Raw genomic sequence first — 19,363 nt, 5'->3', positions numbered from 1 at the left:
TTCTGATCATTTCATTGATTCTCATGTATGTATACATATACACTACCGTTCAAAAGTTTAAGGTCACCCAGACAATTTCATGTTTTCCATGAAAACTCACTTTTACTCAACAGTTTTCAGCTTTAAGGGTTTCCTAATCATCAATTAGCATTTTAACAGGATTAGCTAAACAATGTACCATTAGAACACAGGAGTGATGGTTGCTGGTAATGGGCCTCTGTACGGCTATGTAGATGTCCCATTAAAAATCAGCCATTTACTGCTACAATAGGCATTTACCACATTAACAAGGACTAGACTGTATTTCTCATTATTTAATGTTATCTTCATTGGAAAAAAAAAAGGTTATTTCCTGTTATTCAAAAAAAAAAGCAGAGTTCTGCTTCACAGGTCAAGCTGAACTGACACCACACCCTTAACATATTTACAACACTGATAACATACGTACATGTATACATGTATATATCCACACATCCTACAGTCAACAGAAGAACATAACAAGTGTAAACATAAAAACACAAGACTTTTCAATTATTTAACAAAATCACAATTTGGTTAATTTTCTATTTTTCTAACCCTTTATATTGTAATTTACTGTACATGTGTATTGCTATCTTTTTTTAGGCTGATATACAGGGTATGTACCTTGAAGGCCTACATTTGACATCAATTATTCAGATTAATACACTTGAAAATATTTGAGTTAGATTTTCCTGGTCTACAGTTGAATAGTTCTTACCTTTGGGTGTCTCTCTCTCTATCTCTGATCCAGACTGAAAGGGGAAGCAGAGTTTCTCTGGCTTATCAGCAGAAAGAAGCACTTTCCTGTCTCACCCAAATACATAGACAGCAGCAGTGTCCTGAGTGTGAATTATATACCTTTAATAGATTAATAATGTTGATTCTGGGCTAAATATAATAAATATGTTGTTAATATGTCTGAGGTGGTAAATAACCATTCAGACTGAAGCAGAAAGTATTAGCCAATGATATTGATCTTGTAAATATGTGTTTCTAATCATACAAGTTTGGCAGTGGGGTGCACGAGAGAGAGCGGTAAATATTACAGATTATGAAAAGTAGAGATATATCTGAGGCTCTGAGCCAAGTCAAGATACAGCTATGTTTATTCATATGGTCTTTCTTCTTGAGTTTAGTCTAATGGATTCACTGTAAGAAAGCTAGTCAAGGCTTGGGTAACGTTGGACTGTGGGACCAAAGATTATTAACGATTTTACTTTTAATTCACAATGTGGGCAATGAAGACGATATTTTGTTTCGATTTGGAATTGTTAACAACAACCATTTTGTTAACCATCAATTAAAAATCTAAATAAATTTTTTTTGTCTCACAAAGTGTTGGTGAACATCATCGTGTTACCGTTTAACACAAATGTGTAAAGTTGTTAAATGGGGGAAATTCTGTTAGATGCACTGACTATACCTGGTTCCTCCACAAGGACTGGAGAACAGGACCACCCACTCTCCAGGGTGGCCCACTCGGACCCGTAACTTGACTACTTCCGTATAAGGACACTTTTCGAGGGCGGTTGTTTTCTGGTGATTGCCAACTCTACTGAAAAAAAGCGAGTGTGATGTGGGTTTTGATAACGTATGACACCGCCCCTCTGATCTGCTCTGACGGAGCCCGATGTGTTGGTTTTTCAAACCTTTAGGACAGGGCTGATCAGATCAAATTGTTTAAAACAGTGGTGTGAAGGGTCTGCTGGCTTCTGACGGTTGCTCTCAGAGGCTGCTGCGCTGCCTGTCTGTCCTCCTCCACTGCCCAGGAGGAAAGGGGCTCTCTACGACGTGGCTGGTAGCTCCAGTGCGTCTCCGGCAGCCCTTCCGGGGCCCTTCCGGGTCAGAGTGGCCCCTTATCGGGCACTATGTAGCAGATGGCCCCTGCCTCATGCCTCCTAGGCAGCGTACCGGCTTAACTGAGCTCCAACACCACACAAGTGGTTGTTGTAGGAAAAAAGTTTATTAGATAGTTGATGAGATTTTACAAACCGGTGCAGGTGTTAAATGCAGCCATGTCTGAACTCTGTGGGGATGGCTAGTTTTTACTGTGTGCTTTGATAACTCAATGCACCACAGGTTTGCAGCCTCAACCAGCCCCAGAGTCTAATCCACCTAACTTGGGCCAGGTGAGGCTGCTTAAACCATCAACCAACCACACACACTCCACAAGGGGTTGAGCTACTTTAAGTTCCTCCTTGGGCCTGATGGCTGTCTACACCAACTCCCATAACTGGGAGTCTTTTGCAGTATACCATACAAAATAGTGTCAGCTCTACATAGAGCTAACAGACCCCCTCCAAAAACACTGCTCTGCCCTCTTTCTTTATACAAAGGGCATAAATCGTTTGGTTTTCAGGTGTCCCCTTATAGTGTGTTGATGTATTTCATGTTCATTCAACTTATTTGAATATCATAATAACAAAATGTGACTTTATTAAATAAAATCCATTTGAGTTAATGAAGATAATGAAGTTAATGAAGATGATATATGGTCGGAACTTAAACCCCATTTACACCTTGTGCATTGATATATGATACATATGAATCAGAAATAAAAGAGTAATGTTCCCTGTCATCATTTTCATATTTTCTTCCCTTTATTTATCTTTACATGGACAGGAAACAGGTGACAGATGAAAGTGAAGAGAGCAAGCAAGTGTTTTAGCTAATACCAGCTCCAACAAAGTCATCCTGGCCATTAATGTGTCAATGGAATAGAAACTCCTTCTAAATAATAATCATTATCTGCACTTCAAAGTATTGGAGGAATAAATGTTGCATATCAACACACTCACAAAACATTACTGTGACATAAAGATTTTGTAATTCGGCTCTCTCTGGTTCCTCTGGACACACACCTTGTGGTAGTCTTAACACGAGGAATACATGTGATCAAGTTTGGTAGCACACTCCAATAACCAGAGAACATGTGGCAAACTTTTACTGAGTAGATGGCAGATTCTCAGAGAACAATACGCCTTAAGTCTCAGGACCAACACAGGCTGATGAGCGACTTAATGTAGAACTTCATAAACGTGCATTTCACGTTGAATCATTTATGAACAAAAAAAAAAAATTACTCAGTGGCATAGCCCGTCATTTTCACAATTACCTCCATTCACGCCTGCTAGCAAAGAGTCATGCGACGTGTGTACATACTGCCTACAATGAAGCTTCATGTTATTTATACAACATTAGTGTAATCAATACCAAGTTAGACGTTTAGTGGGCTGTGACATCACACCAGAACAACATCACCATGACAACCACAGACACTCGGAGCAGCCAATCATTGTGGCCCTTCAGCACGAAACCACAACACACTCGCACGCACGCACGCACGCACGCACGCATGCGTGCACACACTCAAACACACACACACACACACAGAAAACGACATTGTCTCGATGAGATAGACTTTGGCTGGAGACAGATGTGCTTAGTTCTGGATCTTGTTGAGAATAGGAAACATAAAAATGTGGTTTTATGACAAAACTCAGTGGGAATTAGAATGTTTTTACTATCATCATATTAAACAACATCTTCCCAATAGACTGGTGGGTGATGGAGAACTCTGTGGTTAAAGAGTATACATAAACCCTTAAGTATGACCTTTAAAGATGTGTTATCTAAACCTGAAGAATTATCCTTAAAGATGTGTTTGTTAACTAACCCTTAAAGATTGTCAACTAACCCATCTTAAAGAATTACCCTTAAAGATTCCTTAACTAACCCTTGAAGATTCCTTGGTATGTCAAAGACAGGAGATGAAAATAATTACACAAACACCAATGTGTTGCAAACAAATAGAAGAGATAGAGATAGATAGGTAGATAGACAGAGACAGAGATAGAGAGAGACGGAGAGATGAACAGAAGAGAAGTTTGAAACATAAAAACAGAAACGTAACTCCTGAAGATCAATCCTGTCTCTCGTTGCTAAGCAAGAAACAAGAGCAGAAGGATGAGGAGGCAGAATCCCGTTCCCTGATGCCTTGGCAGACGACACAGTGAAGACAGAAGGATGGAGGATCAGAGAATAAGTTCAACATGTTGGGACAACAGGATGCTGACGTGATCCTGGACAAACGGCAGAACAGCATCTGGCAAAATAATTCACGCCGAAAAAAAACAGTTGCAACACACGTCGATCCGGTACTTAAAATAAAAAAATGTACTGCAAAAGAATGGTAGCAATGAATACGAATGCTTTTGGATGCTTATTGCTGAATGATGTTCCGATGTATTCGGTGGGTTCCAATAAGCCCCGAACAGGAAGGAGAACAGAAGGAACCAAAGGAACCACCGGAGACCACAGAGGAGGACCTAGAGGATCCATTTGGGGGGGGGGGGGGGGGGGAGAGAGGTCCCGGGGAGAGAGGAGGAGAACTTTCTGCCACTGTGTCTGGCGTTGCCGAGGGATCAGGGAAGGATGGCGAGTCATTTGGCTTTGATCTCGGAGTAGTCGCTGCCGTCATCTCCCGCCCTGCGGGCGCCGCCCTCCCGAGAGCGAGCCCCGCCGAACTCCAGAGCGGCGTAGTTTAACTCTTGCCTCTCCAGGTTTGCCAAAGAGCCCATAGGTGCATAACTCCCCTCTTCTCCCTGCCGAGAGATCAGAAACACACCAACCCGGTCAGAAGAGGAGACCCGACCCCTGGTCAGAAGACTGGCACACCGGAGAGGAGAGCAGCCTCGGGTTAGTGGTTACTGGACATGCACACAGAGATGTTCCCTGTAGCTTAGCGCTTGGGGTTAGCGTGTGTGCACCCATGCCACAGCATGGTTGGGAGACGTTGGGCGGTTTACACAAATGAGAGGAAGCTATGAGAGTGATGGCATCGGTCAGAGGTTGGGTTTAGGACGCTTACCGTGGTCTCCTCTAGAATGGAGTTAAACTTTGAGCCCAACAGCTCTGTCTTAAGCTGTGCGACAGTTAGGAGAGAAAAAGAGACACAGAAAACACGCAGAGAGGCGATGAAAGCATAGAGAAAACAGTGTTTATACGTCTAGCAACGTTTTCTGCCTGCTCTGGATGAGTCTTATGAAGGTTAAAAGACAGAAGCTACAGAAGGCACCGCACTAGTCGCCTGTACTAGCTACCGGTGCGCTTGCTGTCGGTAGTGCCAGTGGTCTATGAATCTATGAAGAAGCCTGTGGTCATGGACCCTCTCATTTGGATTAGAACATCTTTTCCTTCATGACTAAACATCAAACTGCAGATCAAACCCTCATAGGACGATCATCCAGAATCAGAGTGACGTCACAATGACGTCGCGATGACATCACAATGACATCATAGGGACGTCATGATGACATCGCAATGACGTCACGGCGACGTCATGGTGACTGCGGGACGATCACCCAACATCACGGCTGTTATCGTGTCTCACCACTTTCTTCCTCAGATTTTGTTTGTCCTTCTTGACTGCGCTGTAGTACAGAGCTGGGTTGTCTAGGACCCGGTCCGTCCCGGCCGGGGCGTCCTCTCTGGGGGACGGATCACATGGTCAGACTTACCGCCCCTCAGCCCGGCCATCCATTCTAAAGCCAGCTGTGGAAAGTTACTCCCGGTGATCCGCGGGTGGTTATTTCATGAGTTTAGTGGCAGATTCACAACAGCGATTTGTTTTTAGAATATGCCATGGAGCTTAAATAATGCACGGTGGTTAGCTTTAGGCTTAGCACAGCAGGTCAAAGCCATGGCGAAGCAGGGACGCAGAGGTGGAGCGAGGCATCCAGGTTCAGAAATAGGAAATTCCTCTCCGGTTTTTTGAGTTCCTCGTCTGGAGTTGGACATCAGCTCCTCCTGGATGTAAGCTGCAGGTGGCTCAACTCCTGGATTGAGGGAAAAACCTGGATTCCGACACTCTGAACCTGGAGCCCTCCATCTCTGGAACATCCTGCAACTCATCGGGTTAGTCCAGCATGCTAACCACCTGAGTGTCCTCTAGACACATGACGGATTGGTCCAACAGATTACCGGGGACACTACACAGCAATCTGCTTTTAAGAATGGATGACGAGGCTGTGAAGTGTTTCCTTGTTCTCCAAAGCAGAACTCCTATCCGGGCTTCCCTCGGAGAACTGAACTCACTTCTTGTTGTTGTGGCCAACGTATCGGACCGCGGCGATGATGAAGGCTATGACCGCCACTCCTCCGATGGTGCCCACGATCACTGCCATCATGTACTTCTCTGAAGACGAAGAAGAAGAAGGAGAAGTAGAAGTAGAAGAGGTAGAAGTAGCAAAGCGCCAGTTATCACACACATTACACAGAAAGACAGGGCGCAGGTGCTATGTGAGCAGGGTGTCTCCGAACGTACTCTCCTGCTGCAGCTCCAGCAGCACGCTGTGGGAGCCGTACAGGTTGCTCATGCTGCAGTGCACGTTGACGGCGGCGCCGCCGTTGCGGTCGCCCTTCTCCCTCAGCTTGATCATGGCGGTGGAGGTGTGGCCGTCCGTGTGGGTGTAGTAGTTGTAGCGGTTGTCCGTTTGGTTGATGGTGACGTTGAGGTCAGGCAGGTGGAACTCTATGGTGGGCTCGGGGTTCCCCACGGCCATGCACACACACTGGACGCCCTCCCGCACCACCGTGCACTTGGACTCGTCCAGCAGCATGGGGCCGTCTGCAGCAGAGGATCATGACCGGGATGTTACACAACCGCATCTACGCAAGGATGTCACAGCAGGGGGACCTACTGGCTAACCCCGACACTTAAACACCCTGAACCCTATACCTTACCCCTGACTCTAACCTTTAACACTTAACCCCAACCTCTCATCCTAACCCCTTTCCCCTAATCCTGAATCCTAACCTAACCCCTGACCCCAATCCTAACCCTTTAACACTTGTCCTTTTTGGTGTATACAGGAGAGAGGGGGTATAGCAAAGTGGGGGTATAGCAGGGTGTGGGTATAGAAGGGTGGAGGTACAGTAGAGAGAGGGTATAGCAAAGTGGGGGTATTGCAGGGTGGGTGGGGGTAAAGCAGGGTGGAGGAACAGTAGGGGTACAGCAGGGTGGGGGCATTACAGGGTGGGGGTACATCAGACTCACACTCTACGGTGACATTGAGGGAGCTGCTGGCCCTGCCGTGTTCATTCTCAGCCAGGCAGCGGTACTGGCCGGCACCCTGGGGCGTCACCTCGGTGATCTCCAGCACAGAGAGCTCGTCGGCGACGATGGTTCCCACCAGCTCGCCGTCCTTCAGCCAGGTGAGGGTGGGGGCGGGGCTCCCCTGGGTGCTGCAGTGGAGCACCAGCGTGGAACCTTCCAGAATCGTCAGGGAGCTGTTGACCACGGGCTCCCGGGGAGGGACTGCACGACACGGGTTACAGAACATCAGACGTCAGAACATAGACTCACCTGTTCAGAGTTCAAAGTTCACCTAGACTCTGCATAGCCACCCCGTCCCTCCCTTCCTACTTGTTGTATGTTGTACGTCCTGGCACTTAATGTACGCATTTATTGTATGTCGTATTTAGATTAGTTTAGTTTAGTACTTAGCTATGTAGCATCTTATCGTTGTTGTATACGGGAATGGGTTAACCTAGGGATTGTTAGTGCTTTGCAATTGGTTCTATGAACATCCTTACTGTACCGACAGCAATATATTTTTTCACTTTCTTATGACAAATGTACTTATTGTAAGGGGTCAGGGTTAGCTCTCAAAAGAGATGGACACTTTTCGTTGTGTTTGGACACTAAACCCTAACACTGAAGGCCCTGGTTTTCTTAAAGATACAATAGGCACGATGTGTGATTGCAGGCTTGCTCCAGTCATCTAAATACAGAAAACATTACACTCGCCTATAGAGTCTGACAAATCAGACTTTAAATTCATATCTTAAGACTGACTGAAACTCAAATGTGGGTGAAAGGAGAGTGTCACATTCATTTGCTTAATTTACAAAGAAACAGGAAGGAAGATGTAACCCCTCCCCATGCTAATTCGGGCTTGTCCCCAGCAGATAATATCAATATGCAGTCAAAGACTCGCCATCTGGCATTTTGGCAAACGGAAGAAGGGCCTGCCTGACTGCTTGCCTGACTGCCTGTGTGTTGTTACAATGTCATTATGGTTGGGCAAGTTTCTCTAATATATATCGAGTTGTTTAATCAATGAATTGTGGAAAACTAAGGTCTAAGGCTTACGTGGTCAAGTGCCAGCGTTGAGGTCGGAACATGCTTTCCTCATTGGCTCTCCGGCCAATCGGAACAGCATGCAAGAACAATGCATTGTGCTTATCCATAATGATTTAACACATTAGACCATGCTATGTAAAAAGCATGTGCACCAAATAATTAGGTCTAAGATAAATAATTACATTATGTATAAATATACAAGCTTGGCCTTAAATTAGAAGTGGGCCAGTCAATAATTTGGATATCAGGCCTGAATATTTGTTCCTGTCCCTTATTGCACATTAGTATTATTATTAGTATTATTATTCCTGTCCAAACATGGTGGAAGGCAACAATGGGCCGCTCACTCTGTAGCTGATTTTATGTTATTTAAGAGAGAGCACCGGATGCCGCAGTACCTGCGCCCTACCAGAGGAGGCGCTGTGGTTTGATCTAGAGGCCGTCGGCTGTGTGTTCTGAGACTTACACTTGATGGAGAGGTACAGCGAGGCATTCATGGCGCCATAGCCGTTGTCCCCCACGCAGGTGTACACCCCCTCCTGGGCGGCGCTCATGTCATCCAGGGACAGCGAGACGTTGGCGGCCGTGTCCCACAGCAGCTCCTGGTCACCGAACATCCAGGAGATCCGGGCGGCGGGGTTGCTGTCCACCTCGCAGTGCAGCGTCACGGAGCTGCCCTCCATCACCTCCGACGACACGTTCACCCACACCGAGCGCGGGCCATCTGGGGGGGAAACGCATCGACACGCTGTAGGAACTGTCCAATCCCCTGACTCTTAAACCAGACCCGTAAGACCAAACACGTAAGACCAAACACTCAATCCCTAACAAAAACTAATCGTAACCTCCAACACTTAACCTTACTCTTAATCCTAAAGCCCAACACCACAACTTCTTCCTTGCACTTAAGACACATAGGCACTTAAGACACATGTATACTGCAGACATCGGGGTTCGAACCAAGAACCTTTGGTCTGGCAGTCGAACACCCCTCGACTGCCAGGGGCTAGGGGTTAGGGTTTGTTGGAGACTTACACTTGACATCCAGGGAGATGAGCCGCTCGTAGACCAGCGTGGTGTTGGGGTAGAAGACTCGGCAGCCCAGCAGCTGGCCGTTGTGCATGGGTCTGGGGGTGAAGCTCAGCGTGTTGGACAGGACGGCCGTGTTGCTCTCCTCTGCGTACTCAGAGGTGAACTCTGGGTCGGGGAGGTAGTCGGTGAACAGCCACTGGATCTCAGGGGTCATCTCCGGGCAGTTGTCCGGCGCGTAGCAGGTCAGCTCCAGGTTTTCGTCGCTCAAGATCTCCTCTGGTACGTCGATGTTGGGCTGTTCTGTAGGACGGGGAGAGAGTAGGACAGAGATGTAGGAGAGAGAGTGAGGACAGAGAAGTAGGAGGGAGATGTAGGACGGAGAGAGAGTAGAACAGATATTTAGGAGAGAGAGAGGGTAGGACAGAGATGTAAGACAGAGAGAGGGTAGGACAGAGATGTAGGACAGAGAGAGGGTAGGAAAGAGATGTTGGAGAGAGATGTAGGAGAGAGGGAGATGTAAGACAGAGATGTAGGACAGAGGGAGGGTAGGGCAGAGATGTAGGACAGAGATAGGGCCGGACAGAGAGATGAATTTAGCATGTTCTCCTCCTGTGAGCGGTGTTAAGGCTAAATCCCACTTCTGCATGTGAAGATCCACATCGCTACTCAGAGACCATACACACAAAAAGACAGTCCTTTCAGAGCTTCACTCATCTCTGCAGAGGAACGCAGCATGTGTTCGCTTTTCGGTCATGTGTGGAACACAGTTTTTTGAGTTTCAAAATACAAATACAAAGAAAATATTAAATGATTTCCCGGTGAAATCAAGACACCCTGTATTCAGTTGGTTGCAACACACCAAGCCCTTTCCAGCAGTGCACTTGAATGATTTTGCAAGATCTTTTTCACATGGATATATTGCTGCATTGTCATCGCCATCGGTTCACAGAAACACTCAACAGAAACAGGCAGAAACACTCAACTGTGCCCTTGTGTACACATTGACGTTAAAAAACGCAGGCAGCTCTGCAAGGATCTGCTTCGTGTCTAAGAGTCGACATGCGGGTATTCGCAGTGTGAGGTACGCAGGAGTGTGAATTCAACTTTAGCTGTCCTAGCTAAATTAGCTCGTAGCCGCCGCCACTTGCTCACCGAGTACTTTGAGTTCAGAGAAGTCGGGGTACGTGTAGATATTGGCACCGCCCAGGTCAGCCCGGAAGTAATATTTCCCAGAATGCTCTGTGCCCACGTTGTTGATGAGCAGAGTGCAGTTCCTCTGGTTGAGGTCTCCCAGCAGCTTGGTGCGCCCCTTGTAGCTTTCGTGCACCACGTCCGTGCGAGACTTGAAGACAACGGGTGGGAACAGCTGTGGGTAGGGCTGGCCGAAGTACCAGATACTGTGCACGCCGTGATGCGTGCGCGCACCGTTGGGGAACATGAAGGTACACGGGATGACCACGCAGGAGTTGGTCATGGCCGAGATGTCCCGAGGCAACCAGACCTTCCAGAGGGCCTGGGCGTCTGGTGGGAGAGGAACAGAGCGCTCACTACATCACGCGGCCGGACCAATCGCTCAGAGTGACCTCAGAGGTGAGCTGTTGGCGTCCTTACCTTGGACGGCCAGCAGGAGTGGCAGAAGAAGAATCAAGCACCGCATGGCGACTGGTCCTGCTTCACCTAGAACACACACCACTGTCACACACACACACACACACACACACACACCGCTGTGAGATCTTCATTCATGAACTGTGAGTGTGTTTTTTTTCAGTAGCCGAGCCGATCATCTTTAAGATTCATTCAAGTGCTTCCTCTAACGAGGACATGGTGGTCTGGTTACCTGTAGGAACAAACTCTGTAACGCAGCTTCTCAGCAACTCCACCCGATAGTGACAAATCTCACCCAGAGACGCGAGCAGTTGGACTTATCCACTCCTGGAGACAGACAGACAGGCAGACAAACAGTTTATTTCAGTAAGAAGAAGAGATTAGAATGTCACCATGGTTGTTAACATTCTAATGGAGTTTTCCCATAGTAGTGTGTAACATTCCAATGGAATTTGCCATCATCGGTAACATTCCAATGGAATGTTGCCATTGTAAAAATTATCAGATACCGAAGGATCGAATCGTGCTTCTTCAATATTTCGCCCCGCCCCCTGTCCGTCAACCACAGAAGGAGGCGTGTCATGACCACAGCACTATGACCACAGCAGAATGACCACCACTACTGCTACTACTACAAGTGGTGAGCGTTCTGTGTGAAGACGTTATCAATGTGTCGTCACCATGCGCTCATCCTCTAGATGGGGGGGTGGGGGTAGGGGGGTTGCGTCAGGGCGCGGGGGGGCATAGGGTGGGGTAGGGGAGAGGGGAGGAGGGTGCATGAATCAGGCTGCCAGGCGACCGCGAGCCCCCTCAGTCTCTGCAACAACAGATCCATTCACCCTGCCTCCACCAGCACACAGCAGCCTTTATGCACACACACACACACACACTCATAAAACACACCTACACACACACACATATACACACACAGGCACACACTGGCCTCATCGCGGTCTCAGACCAGAAGGCTTGGGCCGAGAGGGACGGAGAGACGGGAGAGAAGAGAAGGATGATGGGGAGATACTGGGAGAGAGAGAGGTCATTGTCAGCTATAGGAGCGTAACGTGGTGGGATGGTGGAAATATGCACTCAGACATTTCTCTCCTCCGCCCCCACACTCTGCATTCCACCACATCGTGGTCCTTCAGATCCTTGACCCTTGGGGACGCCCCGGGCCCCTACACGTCCCGGGCCCCTCCAAGCCCCAGACCCCTAGGAGACACTCGGACCCCACCACACTGCGGACCCCTAGAATACATCCCAGGCCCCTACATGCCGTGGGCCCCTAGGATGCACCCCAGGCCCCTATGCATCCCGGACCCCTGGGAGACACCCCGGGCCCCTATGGTTACAGCCCGTCTAGTGTCACTACAGGGGACAGGTAGGGGTTGGACAGTGAATACAGAGACAGGTTATTGAGGAGCAGGTAGGGGTTAGACAGTGAATACAGAGACAGGTCCTTGAGGAGCAGGTAGGGGTTAGACAGTGAATACAGAGACAGGTCCTTGAGGAGCAGGTAGGGGTTAGACAGTGAATACAGAGACAGGTCCTTGAGGAGCAGGTAGGGGTTAGACAGTGAATACAGAGACAGGTCATTGAGGAGCAGGTAGGGGTTAGACAGTGAATACAGAGACAGGTCATTGAGGAGCAGGTAGGGGTTAGACAGTGAATACAGAGACAGGTCATTGAGGACCAGGTAGGGGTTAGACAGTGAATACAGAGACAGGTTATTGAGGAGCAGGTAGGGGTTGAACATGAATACAGAGACAGGTCCTCAAGGAGCAGGTAGGGGTTAGAAAGTGAGAGAGAGAGGTAATTAAAGACAATACTGGTCTGGGTGATCAAACCATTGTAACCGTCTATCCTGGCTTCATTAAAACATCTAAAATACCTATATTTTTTGCCAAAATGACTTGTTGTCCTAATTCTTTCTAAGAGCATTAAGCATGAGGGTGCTTGACACCAATTGTCCTTAGAGGAGCAGCTAGGGATTAGATAGTGAATAAGGAGACAGCTCTTTAAAGAGCAGGTTAGACAGTGACTATAGAACAGAAAGTGGTTAGCCAACAACATAATGATCAATGTTCAGATGACAAGAGGGTTTGTGTGAGAAGACTTAATGGAGTCATCGTGTTCATCACATATTGACGTGTTCCATGACGCACATCAGAGATGCCACATTTAACCTTTATTTAAATCACACAGACGCCAGACAAACAGACAACTGTGCCAAGGAGAATATTTGTGTTAAGATCACGGAGAACGTTGAGAAGAACAAAAAATAAAGATCTGCCTGTTTACGGACAACGGCGGCCATTGTGAGAGAGAGACAGAGAAAGAGAGAGAGAGAGAGCGAGAGAGGAATGAGCAGAGGAATGTTTGCAGAACAGATCCTGTCACAGCTTGTATTCTACGGACACACGCACGCACGCACACACACGCACACACACACACACACACACACACACACACACACACACACACACACACACACACACACACACACACACACACACACACACACACACACACACACACACACACACACACACACACACACACACACACACACACACACACACACACACACACACATACACAATATAACTCAGCCTGACCAGATGGCACACTGATGAGCAGAAACCAAGCTTGCAGAGACACACACACACACACACACACACACACACACACACACACACACACACACAGATACACAAACAAACTGGCATGTACACATACATCCAATCATGCATGGCCGCATATGACACCCACACAACCACATACCAATACTGTTTGTATGTGTGAGTGCGTGTGCGTGTGTGTTGTACAGATGTACACTCACTAGTACATCATACACATTGTACTTTGGAATACCTGCCCATATTAATTGTACACCAGTATAGATAGTATTGACGTTTTCATCGTGGTCTATCCTGAATATTATAATTTGTATTTTTCATGTATTTTATTATAATTTTATTTAACTGATTGTACAACGTTTTTGAGTTAGATATAAATAAAATGTCTAATCATTAGTAGTAGTATACATAATCTGTACACTAGTAGTTAGTATGGTAATTGTAAATGTTTGTTACATTATGTTATGCCTATAAATTATGCCTTTTTCACTGTTATTACAATCAGCAAAAAGATAATTTACTATTTGTTACGTGTTAATGTGTGATAATATGAATTAATAGCCATATTTTCCGAATAAACGTTGTAACGGTTTATGTTTTTCTAGGAGGAAGTGATGGTGAGCTGGTGAGATGGTGAGCCACAGATCGTCTGCTGATTGGGCAGCAGGGGGCGCCAGAGCGGATCTTCCCTACACTGGCGCTGCTCCACATCCACCTGCTCTGGCGAAACTATACCGTATATGTTTAGTAGTATTTACATTCATACGTATCAACTGGTAAATAAGTATAAGTACAGCCTCCCCGTTGTCAAGGTTTGATGAACACACACACACACACACACACACACACACACACACACACACACACACACACACACACACACACACACACACACACACACACACACACACAAATTCTAGTAGTAAAAATATTAAACTCTGGTAACTTTGCCCAAACATCTGCTACCACAGCAACCAGGCTGGCAAAAACAATCCTCCATATTCATACACAAAAACTTCTGAATCACCTCTACTACTAATACTACTTATACTAAAAGTAATGCGAAAACGTTTAATACTGATTTGCTTCAACAAACTCACCACTAAATGATATAAGACTGGGTAAGGGTTAAAACCCTAGTTTAGTTTAAACATAGTTTAAACCAAAGTATTAACTAACACCAACTACTAATAGTAATAACTAATATAAACTATAACACCATACTACTGCATCTCATCACATAAACTACTGTTAACTATAACGAAAACTACTTAGTAACAATAACAGAGAAATAATGACTACACCAATAATACTAATAATGGTCAGCCCTCACCTGTCTTATGGAAGCTCGATCAGCCAGTCTCTATCTCTCTCTGTTTGTGTGTCAACCCGGTGTCTCTCTCTCACTCTCTCTCTCTCTCTCACTCTCTCTCTCTCTCTCTAGGGGTCCGAGTGCCAGTGTCGCCACCTCGCCAGCTCCATCGCTACAGGCGGTACCAAGCCCCGAACACGCTGCATCACACCCCACCCTCCCTCCCTCCATCCCCGCGCCCCAGTGAAGCAGCATTGTTCAGGAGACGCATGCTGATGCGCTGCCATTCATAAACACCCTTACCCTCACCCCCACCCCATGAGACAATGACCCCCAGTGTTGACACCTTCCTGAGGGAGCGTCCAGCTAGCCTGGTCTAGCCTAGGGTTAGCTTGGTCTCCAAGTTAGCCTATGGCTCGCCTGGGCTCCAAGCTATTAATTATTTAATGAATTTCCCCCCGGGGATCAATAAAGTATCTATCCATCCATCCTAGCTCAGAGATAGCCAAGTCTAGCCGTTAGCTAGCCTCTACTTAGCCTTGTCTCCCAGCTAGCCTGTGACTAGCCTGGGTCCAAGCTAGCCTGTAGCTAGCCTGGGTTCCAGCTAGACTGTAGCAAGCCTGCTCTTGTTACAAGCCTGCAATCTATTGGATCACAACCAGCCTGGCATCAGAAGTGGTGACTCCACTGAGAGCGCCTTACTGAGCACTATGGAAGCCCTATGGTCACCAAGAGAAGCCGGCCAGTCATCAGTTCTCATCAAGGCTTCTCAAGGCTTGACCTGTGGGCAGCCTTCCAGATCCCCCTGTCAGATCTCTCTGACCTACCTCTCTGCTTCTACAGGGTGGTTTGATTTTTACCTCTGGTCTTGCCGGTGAATAGAATCCTACATCTCTGGTAGTTCCTAAAAGTGGTAAAAGTCCTACCTCTCTGACCTATTGCTGGTTAGAGTCCTATGTCTCTGTCCTATAGGTGGTTAGAGTCCTACGTCTCTGTCCTATAGGTGGTAAGAGTCCTACGTCTCTGTCCTATAGGTGGTTAGAGTCCTACGTCTCTGTCCTATAGGTGGTTAGAGTCCTACGTCTCTGTCCTACAGGCGGTAAAAGTCCTACGTCTCTGTCCTATAGGCGGTAAGAGCCCTACCTCTCTGTCCTATAGGTGGTGAGAGTCCTACCTCTCTGTCCTATAGGCGGTAAAAGTCCTACATCTCTGTCCTATAGGTGATTAGAGTCCTACGTCTCTGTCCTATATGTGATTAGTCATAATTCTCTGTCCATGGCTTCTCCTACTAGAGTTATGCCTATGATACCTAGTGTTGTATCCCCCCTCCCCCCCTTAGACATCTGGAATCTGGATGAAGGCCCACTAGCTTTGGCTGGATCTGCCAAGACTATGCTTCTCTTCCTCCATCTGATTCGTCAACATTAGTACCAACCAAGTCTGCTAGAATCTGATGATCAAATGGGTTCTTCCCAAACTCTCAGCCCAGCTCCTGGTCCGGGCTCTGGTCATCTTACTGCTGGACTTCTGCCAAACTATACTGTCTGGGCTACCAGCCTGCTGCTAACCCTAACCCTGGTCTACTGCCTACTAACTGGGCTACCAGCCTGCTGCTAACCCTATCCCTGGACTACTGCCTACTAACTGGGCTACCAGCCTGCTGCTAACCCTATCCCTGGTCTACTGCCTACTAACTGGGCTACCAGCCTGCTGCTAACCCTATCCCGGACTAGGGTCAAGTTCTACTGACTAGGCTACCAAGATGTAACTAACCCTAACCATGGACTACTGCCACGTACTACTGGCTCTAGTGGCTACTGGCGCTCTACTAGTTTAGCAGTCTACTGGTTTAGCAGTCTACTGCTGCTGAACCTCATCACTGGATTGAGAATGCAGCTGCACAACTGGTATTCTACCAACCTAAGCGAGGAAATGACTGACCACGCTGCGGCTCACTTAATTGGCTCCCTGTAGTAGCTGCCCACAAGTTCTACTCCTTGATGCCGGGGTTCAGGGTGCTGCTATCTTCATCCACACCCGCTTTGCATTCTTTCAACTGTCCCAATGCCACTACTAGATTGAATTATTTGAGTGTAACTATCGTGATTGAAATGCCCTGTGGGAATATCGGTTTGGAGGTGACTATGACGGCCTCTGAAAGAGCCAATTTAGAATTGAGAATTTAGACCGCTCCCGGCTCGTTCAGACCAATCGGATCTGATTGGTTTGGGAAGTCCATCTCTACTGTTAATTTCAAGTGAGTTAAACGCAACTCTCCTGTAGCTGTAGCTGTGTATCTAGCCTGGTCCTGTAGCCTTGTAGCCAGCCTGATCCTGTAGCTGTAGCCATGTAGCTAACCTATTCCTGAAGCTTTAGCCCTGTAGCTAGCCCGATCCTGTAGCTGTGTAGCTAGCCTGGTCCTGTATCCGTATAGCTAACCTGGTCCTGTATCTGTAGCCGTGTAGCTATCCTGGTCCTGTAACTGTAGCTGTGTAGCTAGCCTGGTCCTGTAACTGTAGCCATGTAGCTAACCTAATCCTGAAGCTGTAGCCCTGTAACTAGCCCGATCCTGTAGCTGTGTAGCTAGGCTGGTCCTGTATCCATATAGCTAACCTGGTCCTGTATCTGTAGCTGTGTAGCTATCCTGGTCCTATAACTGTAGCCGTATAGCTATCCTGGTCCTGTAACTGTAGCCGTATAGCTAGCCTGGTCCTGTAACTGTAGCCGTGTAGCTATCCTGGTCCTATAACTGTAGCCGTATAGCTAACCTGGTCCTGTAACTGTAGCCGTATAGCTAACCTGGTCCTGTAACTGTAGCCGTGTAGCTAACCTGGTCCTGTAACTGTAGCCGTGTAGCTAACCTGGTCCTGTAACTGTAGCCGTGTAGCTAACCTGGTCCTGTAACTGTAGCCGTGTAGCTAACCTGGTCCTGTAACTGTAGCCGTGTAGCTAGCCTGGTCCTGTAACTGTAGCCGTGTAGCTAACCTGGTCCTGTAACTGTAGCCGTGTAGCTAGCCTGGTCCTGTAATTGTAGGTATTGGCTACCCTGGTCCTGTAGCTGTAGCCCTGTAGTTCAGGCCATGTCACTAGCCTGTCCCCGGCCCCCTTTCCTTTGAGTTCATCAAAGTGGGCCTAACCCCAGGTTATCACCAACAGCGATCAGCACTAGAAATGATATTACATGATTACATTATAATACTACAGACATCTAACTAATATTATACACACATGCACAAACACCCACACACACACACACACACACACACACACACATGCACACAAACAAACACACACACACACACACACACACACACACACACACACACACTAACACACACACAGCAGTCATTGTCTAGAAGAGGGTGACACGGCAGCACACTGCTCCATAGCAGACTTTGAATACAACTCTCTCTCTGTCACTCAATGTCTCTCTATCACTCTCTCTCTCTCAGTCACTCTGTCTCTCTATCACTCTCGCTCGCTCCATCGATCTCTCTCCCTCTGTCTCTCCATCACTCTCTCTCTCTCCCTCTCTGTCCCTCTACCACTCTCAGCAGGTTGTCTGACCACCAGAAGGTTGTTGGTTCGATCCCCAGCTCCTCCTAGCTAAGTTTAGAGTCTGAGTTTCCTAATCAGATTTATGAATGTGTCTATGAATGGGTGAGTGTGAGGCAAGACTTGTGATGCACCTTGAGGGCCCAGGGGTTAAGCACTACTCTCTCCATCACTCACACCCAAAATTGCTGTCTTTATCACTCTCTCTCCACCACTCCATCTCTCTGCCTCCGCTCTCTAACTCTATCACTTGCTCTGTCTCTCTATTTCCATCTCTCTCTCTCCACTGCTGTTATCCAACTTAACCTCCTGTGGCACACACACACACACACACACACACACACACACATGTCTATGGGGGGGGGGGGGGGGGCGTTTGAGGATTTTTTTTCTACTCATCGATTATAGCAAGAATAAAAAACGAAATGAAATGAAAACAATGACGACCTTTTACCCCAAGAACAAAACAAAAACATGACGTATGTATTCGACCGATCATATCCCAAAGCCTCATTTCTACCTGGGTGAATGTGTGAGAGTAGAATGCCTTCTGATTCCACGGAGGCCGCTGACGCCAGCGCCCTCCCGATGGACATATGGTGACTGCCGCTGCCAACCACACACCCAGCCGGTCAGCCAGAGATCTGACTAGTATTATTACAAGAAGAAATCACTCAACACATTTACACACACCACGGGGGTTCACCTCAGGAAATCGATCTCGAAGTAGAGATACGCAGAAGTAGACGTATGTAGAGCTATAGATCTAAAAGTGAAGATATGGAGAGCAATAGAACTAAAAGTCTAGATGTGTTAAGGTAGATTACTCAAAGCAGAAATATTTTTTGGTACATTTTTGAAGGACCACAGAAGTTTGTCAGAAAACAAAAATATGTAAAGGGTAAGCACTAACCTAGTAATAGTTCTAGTAGTTGAGGTGGTAAATAAGCACTAACCTGGTAATAGTTCAGGTGGTAAAGAAGCACTAACCTGGTAGAAGTACTAGTTGAGGTAGTGCACATGGATCAGCCGGTTTCAAATGTGAGCTTC

The 19,363-nt window shown here is 47.1% G+C and overlaps 1 protein-coding gene across 3 annotated transcripts; it reads right to left on the bottom strand.

Annotated features, from left to right (window-relative positions):
• Window positions 1-2,950: 2,950 nt before the first annotated feature.
• On the bottom strand, window positions 2,951-19,361 carry mag (myelin associated glycoprotein). Of its 3 annotated transcripts, none has more exons than XM_084471279.1 (11): window positions 19,304-19,361; window positions 11,040-11,134; window positions 10,811-10,891; window positions 10,352-10,720; window positions 9,203-9,499; window positions 8,634-8,891; window positions 7,079-7,339; window positions 6,347-6,649; window positions 6,118-6,217; window positions 5,414-5,510; window positions 2,951-4,625 (listed from the first exon to the last, which is right to left on the bottom strand). In XM_084471279.1, exons 3-11 carry the CDS (start codon window positions 10,854-10,856, stop codon window positions 4,464-4,466), a joined length of 1,893 nt encoding a protein of 630 aa, XP_084327405.1. In that variant the 5' UTR covers window positions 10,857-10,891; window positions 11,040-11,134; window positions 19,304-19,361; the 3' UTR covers window positions 2,951-4,463. The 3 variants fall into 3 exon arrangements, with proteins under 3 accessions (XP_084327405.1, XP_084327404.1, XP_084327406.1); XM_084471278.1 differs by lacking the exon at window positions 19,304-19,361 and adding an exon at window positions 14,780-14,845; XM_084471280.1 differs by lacking the exons at window positions 5,414-5,510; window positions 19,304-19,361 and adding an exon at window positions 14,780-14,845.
• Between the last annotated feature and the right edge of the window lie 2 nt (window positions 19,362-19,363).

The sequence above is a fragment of the Micromesistius poutassou genome, assembly GCF_964030765.1.
Source record: "Micromesistius poutassou genome assembly, chromosome: 8".
NCBI classification, from domain to species: Eukaryota; Metazoa; Chordata; class Actinopteri; order Gadiformes; family Gadidae; genus Micromesistius; species Micromesistius poutassou.
This window is presented reverse-complemented; position numbering and strand designations above follow the sequence as displayed.